The 27097-nt window shown below is 42.5% G+C and overlaps 1 protein-coding gene across 6 annotated transcripts in view; it reads left to right on the forward strand.

The window, feature by feature from the left end:
* The window catches only part of TNS2 (tensin 2), a 183979-nt gene that overhangs the window by 76919 nt on the left and 79963 nt on the right, over window positions 1–27097 (forward strand). For 5 of the 6 annotated variants that reach the window (XM_061614590.1, XM_061614598.1, XM_061614592.1 and 2 more), the window contains exons 2-3: window positions 26246–26357; window positions 26696–26733. In XM_061614590.1, the coding sequence (XP_061470574.1) occupies window positions 26246–26357; window positions 26696–26733 (150 nt within the window). Of the gene's footprint in view, window positions 1–9913; window positions 10066–26245; window positions 26358–26695; window positions 26734–27097 lie in introns of those variants that run through there. The other variant, XM_061614594.1, reaches the window with a different exon arrangement.

A 27097-nucleotide genomic window follows, 5' to 3' on the forward strand; every position in this document is an offset into this window, starting at 1 on the left:
GATCCAGGGTATGGTCAATGCATCATTATGGGAGGGAGTGGTTCCAGCTGCCTTGAAAGAGGCGGTGATTTGACCACTCCTGAAAAAGCCCACCCTGGACGCATTGGTTTGTGACAACTACCGACCGGTTGCAAATACCCCCTTTTTAGGGAAGGTGATTGAGAGGGTTGTGGCACAGCAACTGCAAGTACTCTTGGATGAAACAGATTATCTTGACCCATCCCAGTCTGGGTTCAGGCCTGGTTATGGGACTGAATCGGCCTTGGTCGGCCTGATGGATGACCTTTATTGGGAGAAGGACAGGGAGAGTGCGACCCTGTTATTCTTACTTGATCTCTCAGCGGCTTTTGATACCATTGACCATGTTATCCTTCTGGGCCGACTTGGTGAGATGGGTACTGGAGGCACTGTTTTACAGTGGTTCCAATCCTATCTCCAGGGTCGTTCTCAGAGAATAGCATTGGCTGACTGTCTTTCAGCCCCCTGGCAGCTGTGCTATGGGGTGCTGCAGGGTACCATCTTGTCCCCCATTCTGTTTAACATCCATATGAAGCCCTTGGGAAGAGTCATCAGGAGCTTTGGGGCGAGGTTTCAGCAGTATGCTGATGATACCCAGCTCTATTTCTCTGTAACATCTGAATTGGGAGAGGCCGTGCAAGCCCTGGACCGCTGCCTGGACTCGGTGGTGGGCTGGATGAGGGCCAATAAACTGAGTCTGAATCCTAGCAAGACAGAGGCGCTGTGGGTTCGTGGTTCCCGAGTTCGGATAATTGGTCAGTTGCCTGCTTTGGATGGGGTCGTACTCCCTCTGAAAGAGCAGGTCCGTAGCCTGGGGGTGCTCTTGGATCCATCTTTGTCGCTAGAGGCCCAGGTGACCTCAGTGGCTAGGAGTGCCTTTTACCAGCTTCGGTTGGTGAGACAGCTGCGGCTGTTTCTGGACTGGGATAGCCTGACCACTGTCGTCCACGCACTGGTAACCTCTAGGCTGGATTACGGTAATGTGCTCTATGTGGGGCTGCCCTTGAGGATGGTCTGCAAGCTGCAGCTGGTGCAAAATGCAGCTGCGAGACTGCTCACTGGAGCAGGGTATCGCCAACATGTCACCCCACTGCTGAAAGAATTGCACTGGCTGCCCATTTACTACCAGGCCAAGTTCAAGGTTCTAGTTTTGGCGTACAAAGAGCTCGGGACCAGGATACCTGAAAGACCGTCTTACCCCTTATATGCCCAGTCTATCACTGCAGGTGAGGGCCTCCTGCAGATACCATGTTATCAGGAGGTTCGTTGCGCTCAATATAGGAAACGGACCTTTAGTGTGGCGGCACCTACCCTGTGGAATTCCCTCCCTTTGAATATTAGGCAGGTGCCATCTCTGCTATCTTTCTGGCGCCTTTTGAAAACTTTCCTCTTTCAACAAGCCTTTCAAGTTGAAACCTATCCCAGTCTGCATCTCTGTCAGAATTGTTTAATATGTCTTTTTAATAATGTTTTTAAGCCCTTTTTAAGGTTGTTTTTTTTTTTAAATTAATGCTGTTTTGTTTTCATGTATTTTAGGATCTGTTTTTATTATGTTTTAAAGTGTTTTAGTGCTTTGCTTGCCGCCCTGGGCTCCTGCTGGGAGGAAGAGCAGGATACAAATTAAATAAATAAGTAAATAAACTGCTTCCCAGAACATCTCTGTATGATTGCAGGGGAGGGGGAATCCTCCAGATGTTGCTAGACTACAACTCCCATCATCCCTGACCATTGGCCATGCAGGCTCGGGCTAATGGGAGTTGGGGGCCCAATGGGATCCCCTGCCCTGCCCTATTGTCACTAAGGGCACTTCCAGACAACCTGTTTGTTGAGCATTCATCCTGATTTCTTTGCAGAGAGATTAGATGGTTGGCTATTTAATGACCATTCATTCTGAATTGTTCGCGGGAAGGTTAGATGATATTGTGTCAAAACAAGTGTTGTTCCACCCTTTCGAGTGCATTTTCATGTCACTTTCCTTATCGCAAAAAGTCTTATCTTTTTGGGGTAGTGGGTTTGATGCCATGAGCTTCAGTCAACTATAATTGTGCAACCTGAATTTGCTAATATGTGATTAAATCCCACCCGAAAATAGCAACAGTCTAAAAATGCCCAAAGTCAAAGTTCATGTGGTTGAAATAACAGCATCTTCTTCCAAGTTTTGCTCCTGTCTACATTTCCCTTCCTTTCCTCTATTGTTTCCCTTTGCATCTGTTTAAAAAATTTAAGCCCTTTGGGATAAGGACCTGTCAATCCTGTTTTTTGTTGTGTAGACCATTATGTACGTGGATGGTGCTATGGAGCAGTGATTTTTAACAGTCTCCTCAAAAGGTCTGGTGTGCCATGGAGAAATTGCCCAATCCACATGTTAATCCTTACTGCACATGAATGGCTCACCGCATGGAATGATTTCAAGTGGCTTCCTTATGGTGGCTGTAAGGTATGTCCCAGTCCATAGTCTTTCTAGGCCAATTTAAGGTGCTTACCTTTTTTAAACAGAAGTTTTCCATTACAGTTTGCGAGTGATACAATTAAAACAACATACAAAAAGAAATAAAATCAAAAGGGAAAATTAATATAGGAAAAGGGAAACATATAAATTATTAATACAAATATACTGGAATGCCTGCAAGGATGCATAAGTCTCAAGAAAAGCTAATCAAATGTTATTTTCTTCGTACCCACATTGATATATTGCCGGATCAGATAAGGGCAGGAGTGCAAATCATTAATCCATTGTCGTATCTGGTGCTTACCTTTAATGTGGCCCTCCAGATATTGTTGGACTCCAACTCTCATCAGTCCTAGCCAGTGTGGCAAATTATCAGGGATATTTATTTATTTATTTATTTATTTATTACATTTACATACCGCCCCATAGCCAAAGCTTTCTGGGTGGTTTACAAAAATTAAAAACATTGAACATTAAAAACAAACATACAATTTAAAAAACCATACAAAGTTTAAAACCATGATGGAAGTTGGAGTTCAGCAAAATCTGGAGGGCGACATTTAAACCCCTATATGGCTTGAGTCCCAAATACGTGAGGGAGAGCCTCTTTTCATACCTGCCTAGCCATGTCTTCCGACAGGAGTGGGGAACCTCCAGCCTGCAGGCCTAATTAGGCCCCTCATTTTGCTCACCTGCTCTATGCCTGTTGTCATACATCAGGTGCAGGGCAGGTGATGACCTGACTCAGCCAAAAGGGGGTTTGCAGGCACTGCCTTTCAGCTGACCGGTGACTGCAAGACCCCAATATCAATGGGTTGTCAGGTCCCTGCAAGATAGCTTTCTGAACTGGACTTTGCAAGAGGGTCTTGCTAAGCCCTTTGCCAAGTGCTCCACGAGACCGTGGGCAAAAAAAGGGCCACTAGACGTCATTGTGATGTCAGATGATGGACAGATGGATGGAGAAGGACTTTTCTGTGGTGGTGCCCTGACTCTGGAATGCTCTCCCAAAGAGGTGCGTCTGGTGCTGGCTTTACAATCTTTTCAGTGCCAGGCTAAGACCTTTCGATTTGGGCAGCACCAATGATGGGATGCCTGTCCCGTTTTGTTATTCATCTTAGGTTGGGTTGGGTGGTTATGAAGGGGATGGATCATTTTATGATATTGTATTCTGACTATGTTTTTAACATGCGTATACTATTTTTATTGTTGTATTTTGACTGTGGTTGTAAATCACTTTGGGACTTTTTTTGTAGTGGGAAGTAATCTATAAATTTAATGTACACCTATAAATAGAAATTATTAAAGCTGGCATACGATAGCGTTTAAGAGACTGAACTGGGAAGCAGGGAGTCCCTGCTTCAAAGCTCACCTCTGCCATAAACTCCGGTGGCCATATGCAAGGTACTAAGCCCAGTCCCCCATCTGTGATATGGAGCCTTCCTTAGACAGTTGTTGTGAGCATATTGAGATTAGGGCTGTGTTCACGCCATACCTTTAAAGTACATGACTTCCTCCAAAGAATCCTGGGAACTGTAGTTTGATAAGGGTGCTAGAAATTGCAGCTCTGTAAACTACTGGTCCCAAGATTCTTCAGGGGAAGCAATGTACTTTAAATGTGCTTTAAACGTATGGTGTGTACGTAGCCAATGTATGTGAAGTGCTTTGAATGCACTTGAAAAGACAGAGTAGATATCATCCAATGGAACTGATATGTAATATGTTCAGGATAAATAAAAGAACTTTTTAAAAAAAATTACTGCGTAATTCAGTCATGCATAGGTATGTGAATCTCGGATGACTCAGAAATATGATTGGACAAATTCATGGAGGTTAGTCATGATAACTTAAAGCCAGGTGTTAGCCAGAACAAGAGTCCCCATGGTCTGAGGCAGCAGGTCATGGGTGGGGACCTTTTTCAACCAGTAGGCCACATTCCTTTCTGGGCATCCTCCCAAGAGCCACATGCTAGTGGTGAATGGGCCCAGAGGCAAATATCAGCAGAGCAATGGATGAACATTTTATGTTTGTAGAGTAGGCTAGTTTCTACACACACTGATATACCCCACCCTATCCAGACAAGCAAGAGGCACTGTCACATTCTAGCCAGGTGACAACATTTGGGGTTCGAAGCAGGGCAGGTGAGGAGTGTGGCCTCAGGAGAGTTCTGAAAGCCAGACAGAGAGGCCTAGAGGGCCACATTTGGCTCACAGGCCAGATCTTCCTCATCCCTGCAGTAAGTATCTGAGCATCAGATGCTGGGGACCATATCGCCATAAATCGGCTTGCCAGTGGCGAGTGCCCTCAGCTGTCTGGCTAGCATGGCACCCATCCAGCACCACCCTGATCCCTAACCTGGACGGTTTCCAATGAGAAGATTAGCAATGGTAAGCGTCCCTTTGAAGCAGCAGCATACACTTCCACTGTCTCTTATCTTCATGCCTTGCACAAAATGAGAAAGACCTCTGTGCATGCCACAGGATGCCAGAGAGGAGATTTGTGGTGAACACAAACAATTCCTGGCTAGAACTCCACACCAACATTTGCGGTGCCCTTTAAGGGACAAATAACACAGGATGCCTTTCACCATCAGCCTCCAGACTGTCAGAATTTTGCCCGAGGGATCCAAATGCATACTGGGAACTTTAGGTTTGCACATTTAAAGTGGATTAAAGCACTTTGTTACCCTAGTGCAAGAAATCCACTTTAAAAAGAAAAAGGACTTTTTACAGTTAGGAAGTGACAAGGGAATGCACTGAAAAACGGGGGCTAAACAAATGAATAATGGGGAGGTATAAATGGATTCAAACCATGTCTGACCTACACACGCACTCGCCAACAATAAACACCTTACCAACAAATCAAGATAAAAGCTCATTGTCATATAACTACTCCACAAACTCAGAGCTTGGAAAAGTTACTTTTTTAAAACTACAACTCCCATCAGCCCCAGCCAGCATGGCCACTGGATTGGACTGATGGGAGTTGTAGTTCAAAAAAGTAACTTTTCCAAGCTCTGACAAATCACAATAAATGCTGAATAAAGACCGAATACAATCCAGCCTCCGTGTAAGCTCTGTGCAGGCAAATCAGGATGCGATGCATGCTCTATAAATACAACATCTGGAGGAGCCAAAAGAGATTTCCCCCGTGGCATCTGATCAGCTGCAGTTGGGGACTGAGGCTGCTTCCAGACAGTCACTATTTTGTGTGTGCGGTTCAATTGTATACTAGCAATCATATACTAGCTGTGCAATTAAAGTGGATTTGGTGCTCTTTTGCAGCAACAACAACAAAACCCCAGACTTTTTACAGTAGAAAAGTGACACTGGAATGTGTGGGATAACCACTACTAGATGTGAGATCGTGTTCCCTCCCTGCAAACCTTGTGCAAACAAATCCAATGAATGCTGAATTACCAGGTCATCTGGAAGTGACCTGAGAGTTGGAATGCTAGACTAGACAAACCTTTAGCTGATACAGCCAGGCAGTTCTTAAAAGTGTTATTCTGGCTGTTGTATTCTTGCTGCTGTACGCTAATCTCCTAGAGAAGAATTACTGGGTCCCTTCAGATGTCCTTTGTGTTGTGCATTCATTATAATTTTTGTTCTTCGTAGTATTGGGGTGGTTATGTGATCCAACTTTCATTGCTGATAGGCCAGTAAAGGTTTGGGGGCATATTGCTTCATTTCTAATTAGTGCATGTCCCATAACTTCCTGCTGAAATCCTGTAACTTTTTATACCATGAATTTTCTGGTTTATTTTTGTCCTGTTTTTGTCAGGCTATAGCGCAAGAGAGCCCCTCTAGATAGTAATAATAAACACTGGGGACACTTTATAGAACTAGTATTTATTTATTTATTAAATTTGTATCCTGGCTGCCCCTTGGGACTGGCCCTGATTACAATTGCAACTTATTGGAAGGATCTAAGTGGAGCCACCTTGGAGCATTGGTATCAAAAGGTCTGATATATGGCTTTCATGGAAAAATTAACAGCTAAACTTCAGTTAGTGCAACGTACAATCAAAACAGACAAAGGTTTAGATACATGGGACCTGTTTGTAGTATATATCAACCAAAATGAACACAGGAAAAAGCCACCCTCATATTCACACATATTTGGACCACCTAAAAGTAGTTGTGATAACTTGGAGTTGTTTAAAAAAATTATTAAATTCACCATTGACATTTGGTTGTTTATTTATTTATTTATTTTATTGTATTTGTATACTGCCCCATAGCTGAAGCTCTCTGGGCGGTTTACAGCAACTAAAAACATCAAAAACAAACATACAAATTTAAAACACATCTTTTAAAAACAATTTAAAACACAATTTAAAAAAATTAAATTAATTTTAAAAACACATGATAAAATGCCTGGGAGAAGAGGAAAGTCTTGACCTGGTGCCGAAAAGATAACAGTGATGGTGCTAGGCGCACCTTGTCAAACACATCATTCCATAATTTGGGGGCCACCACTGAGAAGGCCCTCACCCTTGTTGCCACCCTCCGAGCTTCCCTCGGAGTGGGCACCCGGAGGAGGGCCTTAGATGTTGAGCGTAGTGTATGGGTGGGTTCGTATCGGGAGAGGTGTTCCATCAGGTATTGTGGTCCCAAGCCGTGTAAGGCTTTATAGGTTAAAACCAGCACCTTGAATCGAGCTCGGAAACATACAGGCAGCCAATGCAAGCGGGCCAGAATCGGTTTTGTATGTTTGGACCGTCTGGTCCTTGTTACCAGTCTGGCAGCTGCATTTTGCACAAGCTGCAGTTTCTGAACTGTCTTCAAAGGCAGCCCCACATAGAGTGCATTGCAGTAATCTAACTTGGAGGTTACCAGAGCATGGACAACTGAAGCCAGGTTATCCCTGTCCAGATAGGGGCGTAGCTGGGCCACCAACCGAAGTTGGTAGAAGGCATTCTACCTGAGCCTCAAGTGACAGAGATGGTTCTAGGAGAACCCCCAAGCTACGAACCTGCGCCTTCAAGGGGAGTGCAACCCCATCCAGGACAGGTTGGACATCCACCATCCGGTCAGAAGAACCACCCACTAGCAGCATCTCAGTCGATGGTATCGAAAGCCGCTGAGAGATCAAGAAGAATCAACAGAGCCACACTCCCCCTGTCTCTCTCCCGACAAAGGTCATCATACAGGGCGGTTTCCATGCCAAAACCAGGCCTGAAACCCGACTGAAATGGATCCAGATAATCGGTCTCATCCAAGAGTGTCTGGAGCTGGCCTGCAACCACTCATTCAAGGACCTTGTCCAGGAATGGAACATTTGCTACTGACCTATAGTTATTAAGGTTTTCTGGGTCCAAGGAGGGTTTCTTCAGAAGTGGTCTCACTACTGCCTCTTTCAGGTGGCCAGGGACCACTCCCTCTCTCAGAGAGGCATTAATCACTTCCCTGGCCCAGCCGGCTGTTCCATCCCTGCTAGCTTTTATTAGCCAAGAAGGGCAAGGATCCAGCACAGAAGTGGTTGCACGAACCTGTCCAAGCATCTTGTCAACGTCCTCAAGCTGTACCAACTGAAACTCATCCAAGAAATCGGGACAAGGCTGTGCTCTGGATACTTTGCTTAATTCACCTGCTATAACACTGGAGTCTAAGTCCTGGCGGATGCTAAAGATTTTATCCTGGAAGTGCCTAGCAAATTCATTACAGCAGGCCTCAGATGGTTCTACCATGTTCCTGGGGCCAGAGTGTAATAGCCCCCGGACAATTCATTTGGTTGTTGTCTTCCTCAGTATGTTCTATAAAGGTTTTTGATGAGAACCTTTAACATTCACAAATAATAGAAATGAAGACAATGTTTGTAAAATTTATAATCTAGAAAGTGCCAGGACGGGCAAGGGTGGGGTAGGGTATGTTGGGGGGGGGAAGGTTAGTTATTTGTTGTATTTTATTTATGCCTCTCTATTTCCAACAGTTGTACTGGTAATGGAAGATGTTTAGTTTGAAAATCAATAAAATTATCTATCTATCTATCTAATCTATCTATCTAATCTATCTATCTATCTATCTATCTATCTATCTATCTATCTATCTATCTATCTCTCTATCTCTCTATCTCTCTATCTCTCTATCTCTCTAATCTAATCTAATCTAATCTATCTCTCTATCTCTCTATCTCTCTATCTCTCTATCTCTCTATCTCTCTAATCTAATCTATCTATCTATCTATCTATCTATCTATCTATCTATCTATCTATCTATCTATCTATCTATCTATCTATCTATCTATCTATCTATCTATCTATCTATCTATCTATCTATCTATCTATCTATCTATCTATCTATCTGCGTAATTGTGATTAACCAAACAGAGGTTTTTATTGTATTAACAAAACGTTTCAGCTTCCGCCTTCATCAGCTGCCAACATACAAATGCTGTTACCAAGGTGGCAGTTATAGAGCTTTGAGGATGGAATGCTCAGAGGGGCTTCTTTTGCAGAAGCTAAGTAGTGGTGGTACTGTCCTCCAGGGTCAGGCCATGTGGTGCCAATGTGTCCAGAGAGTAAATCCAAAAGTTCTCCCTTTTAGTCAATGCTGCTGGATCCGTTGGCATCTCTATCGCTGTTATAGAAAAGTCCAACAGACTGTGACCATCCATGTTGAAATGTTTTGCAACTGGTTGCTCCACTTTTTTTGTTAACACACACACAAGTGGGGAGAGGGCTGTTGCACTCAAATCTGGCTTGCAAGCTTCTTACAGTCACCTGGTTGGCCACTGTGAGAACATGGTGCTGGACTAGATGGGCCTGTTCGTCTGATCCAGCAGGGCTCTTCTTAGGTTCTTATGAATTAAACCACTGGTTCCATCTCAGCCTCTGCCGTACACTTTGATGGGCCACCAGCTTTCTAGTGTCTCAGGCAGAGAAGTTTCTCCCCAGCACTGGTACCCAATATCCTTTTAACTGGAGATGTCAGAGACTGGACCTCCGACATGTGAAGTGTGAGCTCTCCCACTGAGTGACTTCCCTTGATGTCTACCTGTTTCTACCTATTTCCAGTCTTTATAACTAACTCCATACCCTTTGAAGCTAAGCTCCTGATCCTTGCCAAAAACATTCTGGATTCAATAAACATGAACAATAAGAAACATGAGTCTTAGGAATCACAGAGTCAATGGGTTGTCTTATTGCCAAATATCCCTCCAGGGTAGAACTTGCATGAATAAATATGTGATGAGTTTATCTTTTAATTTCCATAATTTACCTGGATTGTAAAAGAGATTTCTGAATCTGGATTGGGTGGATAGCAGTGTAAATACAGCCCTTCACATGATGAGGCTGTTGTGTCGCCCTGGAAAGCACCTCTCAACTGGGACACAATAGCAGGCAGTCATTGCGCGGCAGTGTGACCAAGTCAGTGAGTAAACATGTTGTTCTGGACTCACTGAGAGCAAGGTAGGAGGAGAATCGATGTTGCAGCTGCAGCTCCTTGTGGGCTCTGATTACGAAAGAGCCATTGTGCCCAGCCAGTTCCTCACGTTGGTTAACCTCCTCACAAAGTGGCAGAAGCTGCGGCCAGGACTAACCCACCATCCATGCCGATGATTTCATTCCCCAGCTTGGTGCTGGTGTTGCCATGCTGGTAAGAGATGGTAGAAATCTGTACCTGCCATTGCAGGGTTGCCTAGCTCTGTGTGTGTGTGGGGGGGGGGGATAGAAAGATCTATCAGTGTCAGTTTTCTCAGTTTCTCATTTTTCCAGTCTTAAACGGTTCTCCGCTTTTTTGCAGCAAATTGCAATTAAAAAAAAAATCCTCATGGAAATTCATCAGCATTTTAGTGTGAATTTCTCCTAATACATATCTTTGTATGTAGTTTTGACTAATGTGCACATTTTTGCAAGCAGTTTCTCATAATATAATGCATTTTTGTATGTTACGTTCACGAACAAATTCATTTTTATGCATACTTTCTCCTAACATTTTGGTGAACTTTGGTTGGTGAACTGTATTACAAACTTCACATACACACACACACATACTTACACATTCACACACTCATATAGTCATTTTTTGTAGATTTTTTGTAGATTTTGTAATTTTAGATCAGTGAAGCTAGCAAAAACCAGGCCTTTTGGCTCATCTTTTGCCCTTGTGTACATACAGAGGAGGCTCTTTAGTTCTCTGCACTGATGTAAAGCAGATATTTTTCCAGCGCTTAACGTTACTGTGGAAAAACTTCCATTTCGTAAGTATATTAGTAACAGTGAACTGTTGCCTATTGCAAAGGATTGAATCCAACAAAGTCGTGTGAGTGGAATGATTTTTGTTTACATAATGGAACTAATACTGTCTCCTCCCTCTACAGTCCTCCTGCACGACCCCAAATCTGCTCCAGAGGATTGGGGGGGGGAAGCCTAGAGCAGATTTGGGGGTGCAGGTGGGAAAGAGAGGGAGGGGAATGACTGTGTGGAATGACTTCGTTGGATACAACTCAATACTATATTAGGCAAGCTTGTCAGCTTCAAGGTTTTTAGCTTTGCTGAAGAAATGCAAGTAAAACAGGCACGCTAAATGGCTTATTTCTTTATTTGAAATTTTTTTTAAAATTATTTTCCATAGACAAAAGCGTGCTACATCAGGTCACTCTCTCCAGGACATCAGGATCTATTGCAAATTATTATATGCAAATGACCAATTCCATTACCAATTCCATACTTTTTAAACCTCAGACGTGGGGGGGGGGCAAGTGCAGCCCTCAAGGCCTCTCTGCCTGGCCCATGGAACTCTCCCTAGACCACCACCCCTCACAAGCCCTGCTTTGCACCCTCCTTGACGGTTTTTGCTTGGATGGAAGAAGTCCTTGAATTCTGACTATGCCTTTTGCTGGAGGGCACTGAGGGGGTCTGTGACTGTGTGTAGAAAGTAACTACTAGCCTACTGTAGCAGGAGGGAGAGGGGGAGGTTGGGTGCAGGGCAAATGCACTAGTGGGGCCAATCTGGTGCTCCTGCTGGGGAGTTTACACCATGCTGACCCCCCACTCTCCCTCTTCCAATAAGCAGCAGAGACCCACCTACCAGGAAGTGAGCATAGCCACTCCATCCCATCCAGCGAGCCACGTCTGATTTAACAGGAAGAAATGTAAACACACTGCAAGCGCCCTGCTTATTGTTGTATAACTGTGTTGCAAACAAATAAGAACAGATGCTCAAGAAGGACCAGATATAGTCTAACCGCCGCCTGAGTCTTGTGCAAGGAAATCAGGATGAATGCTGAATAAACAGGTCCTCTGGAGGAAGCCTTTGAGTTATGACACAGAAGGGTTAAAGAGTGGGTTTCCCCAGATCAGGGGCGCAAGGAAAGAACTCTGGCAGAGCCTCTGTTACTATTCATGGGTCCACACCATACATTTAAAGCACATGGCTTTCCCCAAAGAATAATCGGAATTGTAGTTTGTTAAGGGTGTTGGGAATTTGTAGCTCTGTGAGGGGAAAACAACAGTTCCCAGGATTCCTTGGGGGAAATCATGTGCTTTAAATGTGCATTGGATGTGCTATAAATGTATGGTGTGGATCTGGCCCTGATGGAGAGAGACAGCGCCTTTTGCCTGTGTTTTCAGGTGAGTGCTTGAACTGCTTAGGGAAAGGGATGCTCGTGTTGGGAAAGAGGGTGGAAGAACCATTTGTATCTTGAGTTTTGCAGGAATGAAGGTGAGCTAATTGGTTCCTTGGGTACAAACCTGTAGCCAGCCTAAAAGTTCAGGTGCAGGCACCAAAAAAAGTAGGGGAGGCAAAAAAACAAACAAACCTGTAATAAATTATGTATTTTTTTGGTAAATTTTTTAGGAGGCAGAACATTTTTAGGGGGGGTGGACCCCCCCTGGCTACAGGTCTGCTTGGGCAAATGGGTGTTCTCAAATGCATCGCAGGGGCAGAGGGGAGGGGTCATTTGTAGAGGAGAATACACTGTGGGAAGCAGAACTGCTTAATATCTTCCATACCACAGAAAATGGCCTCTCTTTCCCTCCACCGGCTTGCTTCTCATTTTAGAGCTCGTCTGGAGAGAGGCTGAGGTGTGGAGAACAACTGTTTAAAAACAGCCTTGCCGAACGTTTGCAGGGGAGAATTGTTGGGTGAGGGGAAAGGCTAACCCAGCCTTTACTGGTCTGATGCTCTTCACATGTTTTGGACTCCCGTTACCCATCAGCTTCAGCCAGCACAGCTGATGGAAGTAGTGGTCCAAAACATCTAGAGGGCACCAGGTTGGCAGCGGCTGGACTAAGCGGTGCGTGCTTCTTGACTGGATTTGACAAGGGAGTTCAGTAGCGTATGACAGTATTGCCTACTGATCTGGGGTCTTGTGACTCTCGGATCATCTTGTTAACTTCGACATAAGTCAGGTCCTTTCTGCTCAGCTGTTATGAGCTCTGAGTGTTTTTGTACTTGGGAATGCGATATTTGGAAAGCAGGCCTTTCCCCTCTGAGCCTCAAAAGCTGCCTCTTGCTGGGCTCCTCCTGCCCCCTTGGCTTCTCGCCTGGGCCAGCCAACGGCTCCTGCTTCTTGCCCTTTTAAACAGATAACTTGTTTTCACATCAAGAGCCCCTGCAACAAAGAACACGATTCATGGCTATTTATAGTGAGGGCTGCCATGCCGGGATCCAGTCTGAATGGCCCATTCAGTAGGGCTTATGTCCACATGCTTTGAAACAGAGCATCCTTCAGCCTCACCTTCCTTTCCTCGCAAGAAAAGAACTACATGTCCCGGAGAGCCTTCCTCTTTTGCAAGGCAGACTTGCCGTTTGGGCATCTTTACCTGTTCCTGTTATTTCAGGCCTCATTTTAGCAGGGCTGGGCATACTCAACTCCTGGCCCCTCCTGTAGACTGGGCATGCTCTGTTCCCTCCCCCTTCCCCATTTACAAATTCTGTATCCTGAATAAATGTTTTCTTGTTATACGTAACCGCTTCTGCTTTCAATATTCGAGTCTCTGCAGCTGTCTTTCCCAATCTGTTTTGTACACCGCCCAGAGAGCTACTAGCTATGGGCGGTCTAAAAATGAAAACAAACAAACAAACAAATAAATAAATAATCTGGTGCCCTCCAGATGTTGTTGGACTACCATCGTCCCTAATGCTGATCCATGCTGGCTGGGGCTGATGGAGCTGGAGTCCCAAGTGTCTGAAGAGCACCAGGTTGTAGGAAAGGATGCTCTACAGCATAAAGCTTTTTAACAGCTTTTTTTAAAAAAATGTTTTTAAAGTTGTTTTGTTTTGGTGTACTTTAGGGTCTATTTTTATGATGTTTTGAGGTGTTTTTAGCGCTTCTGTTTGCTGCCTTGGGCTCCTGCTGGGAGGAAGGGCGGGATATAAAGCAAATAATAAATAAATAAAAATAACCCTGGATAGACTGGGGGACATAAACCTGGACTTGGGGCATAGGAGTTTAGACTGCAGGTCTCCACATGGTTGATCGTTGCCCCATAGAAGCAAATTCCCTGTACGTAGAAAGCTAACATGGCAGGGAGAATGCTCCTTTTTGTTTAGTTTTCTATATGAAAGTGTTTTTGTTTTTTCTCTATAGATGAGTGCTCGACTATAGAGTCTAGTGGGCATTGTCTGAGAGCGGTTCTGATCACTTATGTCTGGAAGGTCATAGATTGTCAGGCCCAGGATGTGACTCAAGAACCAGACCAACGATTGTAGTTAATTCGTGTTTTATTAGGGTAATGTCCAAACAAAGACTGCGTTTCCTCATGAATCAATACAGGGATACAGGTCCTGCGGCATTGGGAGAAAGTTGACAGAGCAAGGGACTTCTTCCCGCCTGTTCTTTAAGAAGGGGCCAAACGGGCGCGCAATCTTTTGCTCCTCCTTAACTGCCCCTCAGGTACTGCCCGCCTTCCCCCCCTTCTCTCCTGTCTTTTCAGCTGTCTGCGTGTGCGCGGTGACAGGGGAAGCATCACACCCTCCTCTTCTGAAGTTTCCGATTCCAGGATGGGGGATAGGGGAGGAGCTGATGGTAAACTGCCTCCCCGCTTTTCGGCTGTGAGCAGCCCTCCCTCTTCCCCCTCTTGCTCTGAGCCTGAAAGAGGGGGAGGCGTGAGAATGTCCAGGGAGGGCTCAGGCTCCCCGTTGCTAAGCGACCTTATCACTGGCAGTTCCTCTGTTTCGTCTTCGCTCCAAAGGGGGGAAGTTCCTCCCCCTTCCCTCTGCCATCCATCCGAATACTCTTCTCCCAACTCTCCGGGATCCAGCTCCCCGGGATTGGGACCCCAGCTCTGCCTTCCGACATAGATGTGGCAATGAACAACAGCTTCCTTCTTGGCCTAAGACCTTCTCTTCCAAGACCTCTGTGGAAACTCTCAAGTTTCTATTTTCCTCAATGTATACTTAGGATTGGAAATGGAAATGGACTGCCTTCAAGTCGATTCCGACTTATGGGCGACCCTATGAATAGGGTTTTCATGGTAAGCGGTATTCAGAGGTGGTTTACCATTGCCTTCCTCTGAGGCTGAGAGGCAGTGACTGGCCCAAAGTCACCCAGTGAGCTTCATGGCCGTGTGGAGATTCGAACCCTGATCTCCCAGGTCGTAGTCCAACACTGTAACCACTATGCCACACTGGCTCTCAAATGTAAGATTACTGAGAAAGATTTGTGGACTTCCGGGAAGGGTGACTTAGCCTGTGCCTGCTTTTGAGACGGGCTCCTGCCTCAAAAGAAGCTTATTCAGATATATCAGTCAGTTTTTTTTTTTTTTTGACTGATTAAACTTCTCCCGGGTAGGGAGAAACGAAGAGATTAACCTCAAAGCCTATTTTTGTTGGGACGACCAGATCTCATTAATTTATGGGACGAGGTCCAGCCGACGAAGGTGGGACGGATTTTCAACAACAAGCTCTATCTGATAAAGCGAACGTTCATCTTATCTTCTAAGAGAGAACGCACTAACAGGCAAGCACCCTTCTTTCTATATTTTTCTTTTACTTGACTTAAATTGTTGCTGTTTTAAAGAGATTTGCCAGATTGATCGGTTTTTGACATCTCACAGGGGAGCCATAACTTCTCTCTGCTACTCACTAATTAATAGCTTATCTCTGTTTTTGTTGCAAAAAGCTGTCCTGGATTTGCATTCTAAAGATATACACAAAAGAGGGATTTCTATTCCAGATTTTTATTTTGAAGAATATTATATTGTCTGAGACTACTCTCTTTTTGGTCTATTTTATTTTGACGAATCTGTTTTCTGACGACCGCCATTAATTGTTTCGATCCTGGGAACTGCATTTTGTTTACTTAAGCATGGAGAGATAAGGCTGTCTGCTTTGTTTATACTGTGATGTCACCAAGTTTGGAGTATTAACCCAATTGTTGCTGAAATAAGAAGTGGTTTTCCTATATTTTTCTTTTAAAATGGCAATTAAGAAAGTGGCTGAGAATCTGGAAATAACTATGTTTCAGAAAATAATGGATGAGATTGAGATAACGAAACAAAACCTGCGACAGGGTTGTAAGGAGCTGAAAATTGAATTGAGTAAAATGACGCAGGAGATTAAAGATATTGTTTGGAACTCAATGTTATCTCTGAAGAAATTAATGAAGATTCTAGAGATAAAGTTATCAATGGCATGGATAATCTTCTGGACTGGAATGATGTGATGGAGCCCATTATAGAGAAAATCTATGGAATTAACTGCAGCCATGTGACAATGGAAAAACTTTCAAGAGATGACCCAGTGTATTTTGAAAAAAAGAACAGAGATATGATTTTACAGCAGTATTTCAGCAACCTATTTAGAATGGATGGCAAGAAAATATTTGGGATAGAGGTAATTCCCATCAGACTCTTACTATATGACTATGGCTTTGACAGCAAGATTATTATGGAATACTGATAATGGAAGATTGGATACTGAAATTACTGGACTTAACAAGACTACTGAAGATGGAAGATGGAAAATGGAACTAATAGGGATAATAGAACAATGGCTACTGAAATTACTGAACCTAACAGATTCTGATGTGATGGATTAATTGAAATGTTTATTTTGACTATGGTTATGACAATAAGATTATCATAATTAGTAATGAGATGGATTAATCGATATGCTTATCTGGAAAAAAAATTGATAGATATATTTCTTAAAGAATTGAAACCTCTCTTTGACTTTTTGTGGAAAGAATAAAGTAATGTTTATGAGATTTGATGATTAAGTAAGATAACTACTGGAGGAAAGTGATTTTATAATATGACTTAAGAGACAGGATTGTTATATATTATAGACTTATAACTGATTTGATCTTTGACAAATGGGAAGTCAATATTTTACTCTTTATTTTTTATTTTTGCTTTTTTGTTTTTGTTTTTTTTTTGTTTAACTATTTTTGATTTTGTTCTTTGTCTTTGAATGTTTTATGATTTCGTCTTGTATGTTTTATGAAAATCTGAATAAAAATTATTGAAAAAAAAAAAAAAAAGAAAGATTTGTGCAGAGGTTTTGAGTCTGGTAATATATATCGCCAGACTCAAAACCTCTGCACAAATCTTTCTTAGTAGACACAAATATATATATGAGCATGTGCTCAAACTGTTCCTATTTTCTGATCCTTATCAACTTTCCTGGCAATTGTTTTTGGTATTAATGATCGATTGAAAAACTTCCTAACTGTTAGAGCAGTACGACAATGGAGCCAATTACTTGGGGAGGTGGTGGGCTCTCCAACACTGAGGGCATTCAAGAGACAGCTGGACAGCCATCTGTCGGATATGCTTTAAGTTGGATTCCTACACTGAGCAGGGGGTTGGACTTGATGGCCTTATAGGCCCCTTCCAACTCCAAGATTCTATGATTGATTATGCCACTCACATCATTGGGTGACCTCAAGTTCTGGTATAGTGAGAATGAGAAAAACCTCTATTTACTTTCTCCACACCATGCATCTTTTTCATTATCTAGTACCCACCCTCCTTTACTTGCCTTTTTCCAGAACTAAAGTTGCGCAAAAGTAGTGTAATAACCTTTTCTCGTAGGGGAGTTGCTGCAGCCTCCAATTTTACTATAGGATTATATGGCTCTCTTTAACAAAGAAACAACCACTACATGGCTTTTCAGCTGATGGGGGACAGGCTATGGGCCCCTCCTAATGTCCTTTTTATTGTGTATTCTTGATGATTTGTGCTCATGGTGGTATTGGGGTGGTTATACATGATCCCACTTTCAGTGCTGTTTGTGCCTGCAAAAAAATTGGGGTGAACATACTGCTTCCTTTCCAATTGGTGTATGTCCCGTAGCTTCCTGCTGAAACCCTGTAACTTTTCATACCGCAAATGTTCGGTGTGGGGGAGGACTGGTCCCACTTTTGTTGCACGATAGTGCAAAAATGCCCCTCCAGGCAGCAATAATTCATTTACATTGGGGAAGCATCACATAACAGTTAAGAAAGCGGAATGATGCGTAGACAGTCTAGTCTAAATCCACCATTAATGCACTATTATAGAGGCCATGCCATGTTGCAGAATATGTTATTTATTTATTAGATTTATATCCCGCCCTTTCTCCCAGTAGTAGCCCAGGGCAGCAAACAAAAGCAATAAATGATGCTTATTAAAGCATCATAAAAACAGACTTTAAAATATATTAAAACAAAACAACCATTAAAATCATATTAAAACAAAAGCGGTTAAACCTTTTTTTTTTTTTTAAAGGTTTAAAAAAGTATGAAAAAGCAGTTCCAGCACAGATGCAGACTGGGAGAAGGTCTCTACTTAAAAGGCTTGTTGAAAGAGGAAGGTCTTCAGTAGGCACAAAAAAGATAACAGAGATGGTGCCTGTCTAATATTTAAGGGGAGGGAATTCCAAAGAATACAGCTGCAAGACACCCTCACCAGTCTGGAAGGGCCCTGTTTCAGAATAAATGCATACCACACACAGCAGCAAATCTAATAAGAGTAGAGTCTTAAGTAAAATGTTATGGTCGAGGGCTTTGTAGCTTGGGGTGGGGTGTTAACTGGCAGTCATGTCCCTATTTTCATCTGTGACATATCATAAGGTATGCAATGGCACGGCTTAGAATAGGCACGATTTCAAAGCGTATATTGTTGCTGTGGATGTCACTAGCTTCAAGGAAACTTAGCTGGTGGGATTCTGTGGAAGAGCTGTGATTACGTTTTTTGAGTACAGTAACCAATATCTGAAGGTGTGTTTTGCTGTGACTTCTCACACCCACATATGCCCCTGCCACTTCTTCTTTTCAACTGCATGGGCATCTGGTATTCCATAATTCTGCCCCTCTTTTTACCCTGTATAGAATGGAGATGTGTTGGAGGAGAGGGAGGCTCTGTTAGTAATATGTAGCAACATTCCATTCATCTCCCCTGCCATTTGCATGACTGGAATGTGGCTCCATTTCCGGCAGGACAGCTGTTCCATTTCTGGGTAATTCAAGCTTTGTGCCCTCTGAATCTAGGAAAGGAGGTGGGGGGGGGCTGGGAAGGGGAGAAGGGCAAAGAAGCATTTGTAAAACTTGTCAGCTGGGGAACTGGGACTGTGATGGGCTGTGCTTGTGCATACCATTCTCTTGACTGTAATTTGTTTTAGCAGATTTTAATACTGTATCTTTACATTGTTAAGACCTGCCCTGGGACCTCATGGTGAAAGGCGGGTAGGGAACCTATTGGTGTTGTTATTGGGGGATGGGAATATTTTCCTTTCCTTTTTATATATAATGCACATTACTAACATGTATATAAATCTCAGTCTTCAACATAAACTCTTACTGATGAACTGCTGTCTTCAAATTTCATGTGAAGGTGAAAGTATTCTTTCTTTCTTATCGTGCTTATTGGAATTTTCAAAAATAAACCAGTTGAATTTAGCTTTCAAAGAATATGGCTGTGCCCAGTTCTGAACAAGCGCAGATAAACGGCAGAATGTGATATTGGATACAGAATTCAGTTTCTTGAGAAGTATCTTTTTCAGAAAGATGAATGAAAGATTTCATCCCCATCCTCCTTTAGGGTTCTAGCTCTCTTGGTTGCAAAGATATGCTTCAAAGAATTTGAGCAATGCTGGGTCTCCAAAGCTAGAGATGTTGCGGAATACTCTTTCCAGTCAACAGTGGTTGAGCTTCTATGCCTTGGCTCTGAGCACAGTTCACAGTTGCAGAATAATTATTGTTTTAATGAAAATTGGCCACTGATCATTAATTATTGGACCAAGATGCAATTAGCCATGCAATTAGGCTGCAAACTTGTGCATGGTTACAGGGGAGTAAGCCCCACTAAATACAGTAAAATGGACTTCTTGTGCAAACATGCAGAAGGCTGCAGTCAGTCTTATATAGAAGGACATTTATGTGTTATGGGCAATTAAATAGGTGCATACATGTGACTGTAATGTCATCATTAAAGTAACAATTCTTTATCTGCAACTGTTTGCTACTCAGTTTCAGAATGAATTAAAATGAAACAAAGAAGCAGAGTAAATTATGCAAAATAATAAAAAACGATAAATTAGGCAAAATTGATTAGCTTTACTTGGAATGCAGTGTTGGTATTTTTAAAAGGTGCATAGTGTACACAGCCCTCCGCATTACCAGGGTTAATCTGATACAATTGCAAGACACCTCGTGTATTTACAGTGCATTCAAATGGAGGATTAGTTCTTCAGTACAGTCATACCTGGAAGCAAGGGAAAATTGGGTTATCCCCCCCCCCAAGATTCCTCAAACTTGTTTTTAGTTCATACTGATACATAGAAAGGATATTCAAATTAGTGATTGTGGCTATAGAGCTAGAAGTGGTTATTTCAGATTAACGTTTTAAACTTTTTTATTTTATAGAAAAATGCGTTCAACACATTAACCAGGAGGGAGAAAAGAAAGGAATGATAAAAAAGGAAGAAAGGCATCATAGCATGTTATTCCACCTTAATTAACCCAATATAAAATAGTGTAATATTGTTTAAGTACCTCTTAAGAGCCAGCGTGATGTAGTGATTTGAGTGTTGGGCTACAACCAGGGTTCGAATCCCCACGCAGCCATGAAGCTCACTGGGTGACCTTGGGCCAGTCACTCAGAGGAAGACAATGGTAAACCACCTCTGAATAGCGCTTACCATGAAAACCCTATTCATAGAGTCGCCCATAAGTCAGAATCGACTTGAAGGCAGTCCATTTTTTAGTATATTTGGACGATAATTTCTCTTGAAAGTAGTTATTCATAAGGCCATCTAGTCTCTAACTCTGCCATGATACAGAACTCACCATCCACCAGCCCCCCCTCCCCAAAAGAAAGCAAACTATACAATTCAGATCACAAGGCAAGCAGAACACACATATTGCAGGAGGTTACTTCGCAGTGGGTGCAAATGAGCCAAATATATAGGGGCACTGCCAAACAGACCTGGGGAGAAATTCCTTTCATCCCCAAACGTTTTTGTTTTGTTTTAAGAAGCATGTCATTGTCTGCCAGGGGCACTCAGAGCAATTTACAATGAATCAGTGCAATAAAAAAGAGTTCAAAGCCATTGTGACAAAAGTTCAGACTCCAGCAGAGTAATAATAGCAATAATGAAAAATTTAAAAAGCAATTATAAAAACACTACTGGAAGCCGGCTGAATTTTTAAAAATGCTGTGTCAAATCGTTGTCTGCCGCTGGCGGCAGTGGGGAAATCACATTGTTATGCCCTTGGCCACATTCACATCAGACATTTATTCCACTGTTATTGCACTTTAAAGAGTCATGACTTGACTTCCCCCAAAGAATCCCAGAAAATGTAGTTTGTTAAGGGTGCTGAGAGTTGTTAGGAGATGCCTTTTCCCCTCACAGACCAACAATTCTCAGAGTTCTCTAGGAAGGAGGGAGTGATTGTTAAACTACTCTGGAAATTGTAGCTCTGTGAGGGAAAGAGGGGCCTCCTAACAACTCTCAGCACCACTCTGAACAAACTATACTTCCCAGGGGAGGTATGACTCTTTAAAGTGGAATAATAATGGAATAAATGTATGGTGTGAATGTGGCCCTGTGTAAATTGAATGAAACTTTATGAGAAGGAAAGGGAAGGAGACTCTACACAGGACTGTCACTTTCAGCAGCAGCCCTGTGCTCATTTTAATGTGTAATTCTGCCCTAAATTGTTAGTTGGAGCAACTCCTCTGCAGTGCCACAACATAAAAGGTCCTGTTCCAGACACCAGCCAAACAAATCTCTCTAAAGCTCTGCATAGGGTTACTATAATGTTTTAAATAAAAAAAAACTGGAGGAATCCTTTCTGTCCATGGAAAATCTTTGTTTTTACGATCAGGGTGAAAGTATGCGTCCTTTCCTCTCCCCTCCATTTTAGGGAGATAAAGTACAGCTATCTTTCCTCTGTCTGTGTAGGTTGAGATGATGCATTCCAAACAACTACAGTTACTCCTTCCAAGTTCCAACAGAATGCTGAATGTTGACCCAGCACCCACCATTCCAGGAAGATTTATCTAACAAACTCTTAGCACGCACATTCTTCCTGTCTATAGAGGATATATGCTGGGCCTGTAGTTTATGGAGGAATGTTCAGCACCGTTTTGTATATGTCACAAATGTTCCCTATAGTCTGTTTTCTCCCTGCTCCCCTCCCATGAGTGAACTGATTTTATGTTTGCGTTCTTCAACCCTCGGGGCCTTACATGCGCACAAAATTTCTCTCCTTTCTTTAGAGCACATCTGAATGTGTTTAATTTGTATAGGAATTGCTGTGCTGGATCAGAATTGAGATCTGTCTAGTTAGTCTAGTGCCGCAACATTTTAACATACTCACAATTAAGTTCCATTGGACTTTAGTGAGGCTTCCTCCCTGTTTAAGTGGCTATAGCATTATTGCAATTACAACCTTGGTTGGTTGGATTGATTGATTAAAAAAAACATTTTCATTAACTAAAAAGGTCCATCAGCTAATTGTGCAATACATTTTTTTTAAAAAGTCAATTATATTTAATATTAGTGTGCATAAAAACATCAAATGGCAAGCATCATCTTAAGAGGCTTTCCTTCTTCTCTCTCTTACAATCACATGAGCTTATGTCTCTTCTAAGGTGATGCCTGCTGTGGCGCGTGTGCTTTGTCTAAAGGCAAAATGCTTGTTTTGCTTCAGAACTGCTGTTTTACTCCTATATAAATTTGAATGGATCTGAACATGGGAACACAGGAAGCTGCCTTATGCCAAGTCAGATCATTAGTCCATGTAGCTCAGCATTGTCTTCTCTACGCAGTGACGGGCAGCAGCTCTCCAGCATTTTAGACAGTCGGTCTTTTCCAGCCTTACTTGGAGATGCCAGAGATTGAACCCAGGACTTACTGCACGCAGCGCAGATGCTCTGTCACTGAGCTGTATCCCTTCCCCATAAAAGCAAATGAAAAATGCAAGCAGTTAATTGGCTAAGAAGACTCAATTGAGTGACACACCCCTATTCTCTTCTGGCAGAGGCCAGCAAAGATGCTTTTAGGAAGAACACAAGCAAGGCAAGGAGATGATGTCCCCTGCCTGATCATCAGTAGCATATGATAATTTTATTATTTATTTATTTCAATAATTTATACCCCGCCCTAGTTCATAGAATTCAGAGCGGCGAACAACAACAATGTCCAATACAATCTAAAATAAGAACAATAAGAGTATAGTAACAACATTAAAAATCAATTAACTATTAAATGTTTAAAAGCTAAACGAAACAAAAAAGATTTTAACTGACGGCGAAAGTCCATGAGTGAAGAAGAACGTCGGATCTCTGGTGGCAGATTATTCCATAGGATGGGCGCTATGGTCGAGAAAGCTTTATTTCTAGTATTGGCACGGCGGATTATAAAGGTGGATGGGATAATGAGAGAGTGTTCAAAAGGTATTCTTGTCGGTCGCTGAGGTTTAAATTCCAGAATGCGATTTGATAAATATATTGGTGCTAAACCATTCAGAGCTTTAAAAGTTAGTACTAAAATTTTAAACTGATGACGGAATGAGATCGGAAGCCAATGAAGTTGGTAAAGTAGAGGTGTGGTGTGTGTCTGTGGACTTGCTCTGGTCAGCATTCTTGCTGTCGCTCTCTGTATCAGCTTAAGCGGGCGAAGTGATCTTGCAGATAGTCCAATATATAGGGAGTTGCAATAGTCCAGTCTTGAGGTCACAAGAGCCTGTGTCACTTGCTTCAAGTCCGACATCTCTAGAAAAGGACGGAGTTGACGGACTAGTTTTAATTGAGAGAAAGCACTTCTGGATACTGTTGCAATTTGAGGTTCAAGGGACAGAGCGGAATCTAAGATAATACCCAAACTCCGAACTTGGGATTTCAGAGGGAGTGGGACCCCGTCTAAGATAAGTAGGTTTTTGATTTCATGAGACGGTTTTTGTCCAATTAACAGAACCTCCGTCTTTTCTGGATTAAGTTTTAATTTATTCCTATTAGTCCAGTTTTGTATGGCAACCAGGCATTGGTTTAGGGGACGTACCGCCTCTATGGTATCTGGAGGGAAAGAATAGTAGAGTTAGGTGTCATCTGCGTATTGATGGTAGTGTATTCCGAATTCGCGGATAATCCTTCCTAGGGGCTCCATATAAATACTGAATAACATTGGGGATAGTACGGAGCCTTGGGGGACACCGTATCGTACTGGCCAAACCTTGGATGAGAAATTTTCAAGGACAACTCTTTGTAGCCTGCCCTCCAAAAAGGAGCGGAGCCATTGTAGTACCGTTCCTCAGCATCCTATACTAAAGAGGCGGTCTAAGAGAATGGTATGATCAATAGTGTCGAATGCGGCTGACAGGTCTAGTAAGATTAAGTAAGTTAGATTTCCTCTATCCAATTCAAGTCGTAGATCATCTACCAGTGCTGTTAACAATGTTTCGGTCCCATGTTTTGGTCGAAAACCTGATTGGAAGGAGTCATAGCAAACATTAGTATCTATAAATGTTTGAAGTTGTGGGGCTACAGCTCGTTCAATAACCTTACTGATAAAAGATAAGTTAGATATTGGACGGAAATTAGTAAGAAGTGTGGGGTCAAGGGAAGGCTTTTTCAATAAAGGAACTACAATTGCTTCTTTCGATGTCTGGGGAACATGGCCTTGTTGGAGTGAGGCATTGATTATCACACAGAGCCAGTTCGCAAGTTGAGCTTTTGATGTTTTTATAAGCCATGAAGGGCAGACATCAAGTGAGCAGTTTGTCGGTCTCATTTTAGTGAGAAGTTGGGGAATATCAACCGGTGAGATAAGTTGAAAGTTCGTAAATTTGGATGGGAGAACAATTTCGGATGGAGTGTCATTGGATTCTGCCAATTTGGCTACATCAATTTCTGATAGAATATCATTATGTTCTGCTATTTTAATAGAGTCCAAGGTGGAGCGAATCTGATCTACCTTAGTTTCAAAGAATGTAGCAAACTCCTGGCAACGGGATTGGGAGTGGGCTATATCAGAAGCCGGCTGTTTAGGACGGAGGAGGCTGTTAACTATCTGAAAAAGTAATTGGTGCTGCTCTTCCTCTCAGCATGGAGATTCTGTTTAATGGTCAGCGAACACAAACCCTGCCCACCAAGATCCTCATGCACATTGCCCCACACATTTACTCCCAGACCATCCCCATGTTCAGTGGGGCAGGTCTGCAAGGGGACTTCTACTTGCATTTTCTTGAACACAAGTAGAGCCCTCCCTGCTCTGGGAGGGCTTGACAAAAGCATATGCTAGGATAATGAAAAGGGTCGTGTTAATTGGACTAGCCTCATGTACTGAACAGTCTGATTCTATGCAGTGTTAGGTAGTGTAAGTTACACGTCTCAACTTTGCAGAGGATTGGGCAATACATACTAAAGGTAGGAAGGGGCTCTTAGCTGTTTTAGGGATGGATAAGTCTGTCAATTGTGGTGTCTTTCACTTCTTTACTTTTCTAGTCCTAAGAGCAGTTCTCAACATTTCTGTGTTAGTTTGCACATTAAAAAAAAGAGCGCTCATGAAAATTTGTCAGCATTTTAGAAGGAATTTCTTCTGATATGCACGTTTTTGTATGCTTTTGCCTAATATACACATTTTTGCAAGCAGTTTTCCCTAATTTCATGTTTATATTTTTCCTCACCACTAATATATGATTTTAATGCACACTTTGCCCTATGTGTTTTTGCACACATCATTTGGTTTGAGACCTGCATAGCAAGCCTGTATAGCATCATTTAGGAAAGTGCTAATTTCAAAGGATAGCTGAGCTTGAGTTCAGATATTGTTTTGGGAAGTGTGAATTATATAGGTTTCTTTAAAATGCAAGCCAAAATGAATTTCTCCCCCCATCCCTAGCTGGTGCAGCTTGATCAATGAATAAATTTCCCATTGGTGACATTGGTTGTTTCAAGATAAAGCATATATTGAGCAATTGTCCTGGTTTGTTTTCACAAAATTTGCCCATGGTTATCCTGAACTTTCCACTGTAGTTTTCTGTCCCTTTTTTTTAGCCACAAAATGTCTTATTAATTGATTTATTGGAAGTGGGTTTGTCATACAGGAGTGCTTTTTTATTGTGCAGAGGGCATATACCAACATCTACCTAAATGTGTGAGTGATCCATTCAAAAATGTGACAGTCTGGAAGTGCCCATTATGCCTGCTGCATTGTAACGTGGCCGCAGTTCGGTACCTTTGACAGTAGTACATCTGTTCTGTTCATAACTTTGCTCCTTACGGCTTCACACACGTATGTCCATCGGTGTGGTACCTATTTATCCATGTGATGGATAGATTTTTTAATTTTTTTAAAATTAGTGAAACACCTTACCAAATCCCTGCCCTTGTGTTTGTCATTTCAGCCTGGGAAGGTGTCCGAGCCTCACAGCTTCAAAGAGAAGGTATTTAAGAAGAAGAAAAAGGCATGTGTAGTGTGCAAGGAATCCATTGAGACCCAGGGGCTTGTTTGTAAAGGTAAGAGCCCTCCAGTTGCAGGCCTCCCTGTTTTTCTCATCTTTCACTGAGAACAAACGAAAGGTCTAGTGAATATAGATCATTCCCTATAATGTTCCATCTATGCAGCACCCACCCACCCTGCCATTCCATTAACCAGAGTGTTCCATACAGCAGAATTAAAGGGAAATCACATGGCATTGACACTTAAATAAGTAATCACGCACTGCTCTTCAGTGCACTGTTCAGTTGGGCAGTTAACAGTAATGCACTTGGTATGAAAACACTGAGGAAAATCCACCTGTAAGGTTACAAAGCCTAGATCTGGAATATCTCTTCCCTTTTTTCTTTTTTTGCAGTGTGCAAAGTGGCAAGCCACAAGAAATGTGAAGCCAAGGTAAGAGCAGAGGGGCATTTGGTCAGAGCAAGAAATGGTGTGTGTGTGTGTGTGTGTTGGTTGCATTCTATGCTGTTTAGTTGCATATAATATTCACTTCAGTTTGCCTTCTGTAAGCATATATACGTGTTCTTGTGGCTATTATAAATCCATTCAAGTGTGTGAAGGAGCAACAGCACAACTCCCACAGCCTGACATTCCATTCCATTCCATTCTTTGTTATGTGTGGGTCTTGTTAGCTCTGTGCCGAAGAGTGCATGCCTCCATTATGAGGTAACCATTAATGTCCTACATTTTGACTGTTTGGTTTCAAAGTGCCCCATTTTAAAATGAAAATAGGGTGCCGTGCCTTTGACTATGTACG

This window comes from Rhineura floridana, chromosome 3 (assembly GCF_030035675.1).
Source record: "Rhineura floridana isolate rRhiFlo1 chromosome 3, rRhiFlo1.hap2, whole genome shotgun sequence".
Classification (NCBI taxonomy): Eukaryota; Metazoa; Chordata; class Lepidosauria; order Squamata; family Rhineuridae; genus Rhineura; species Rhineura floridana.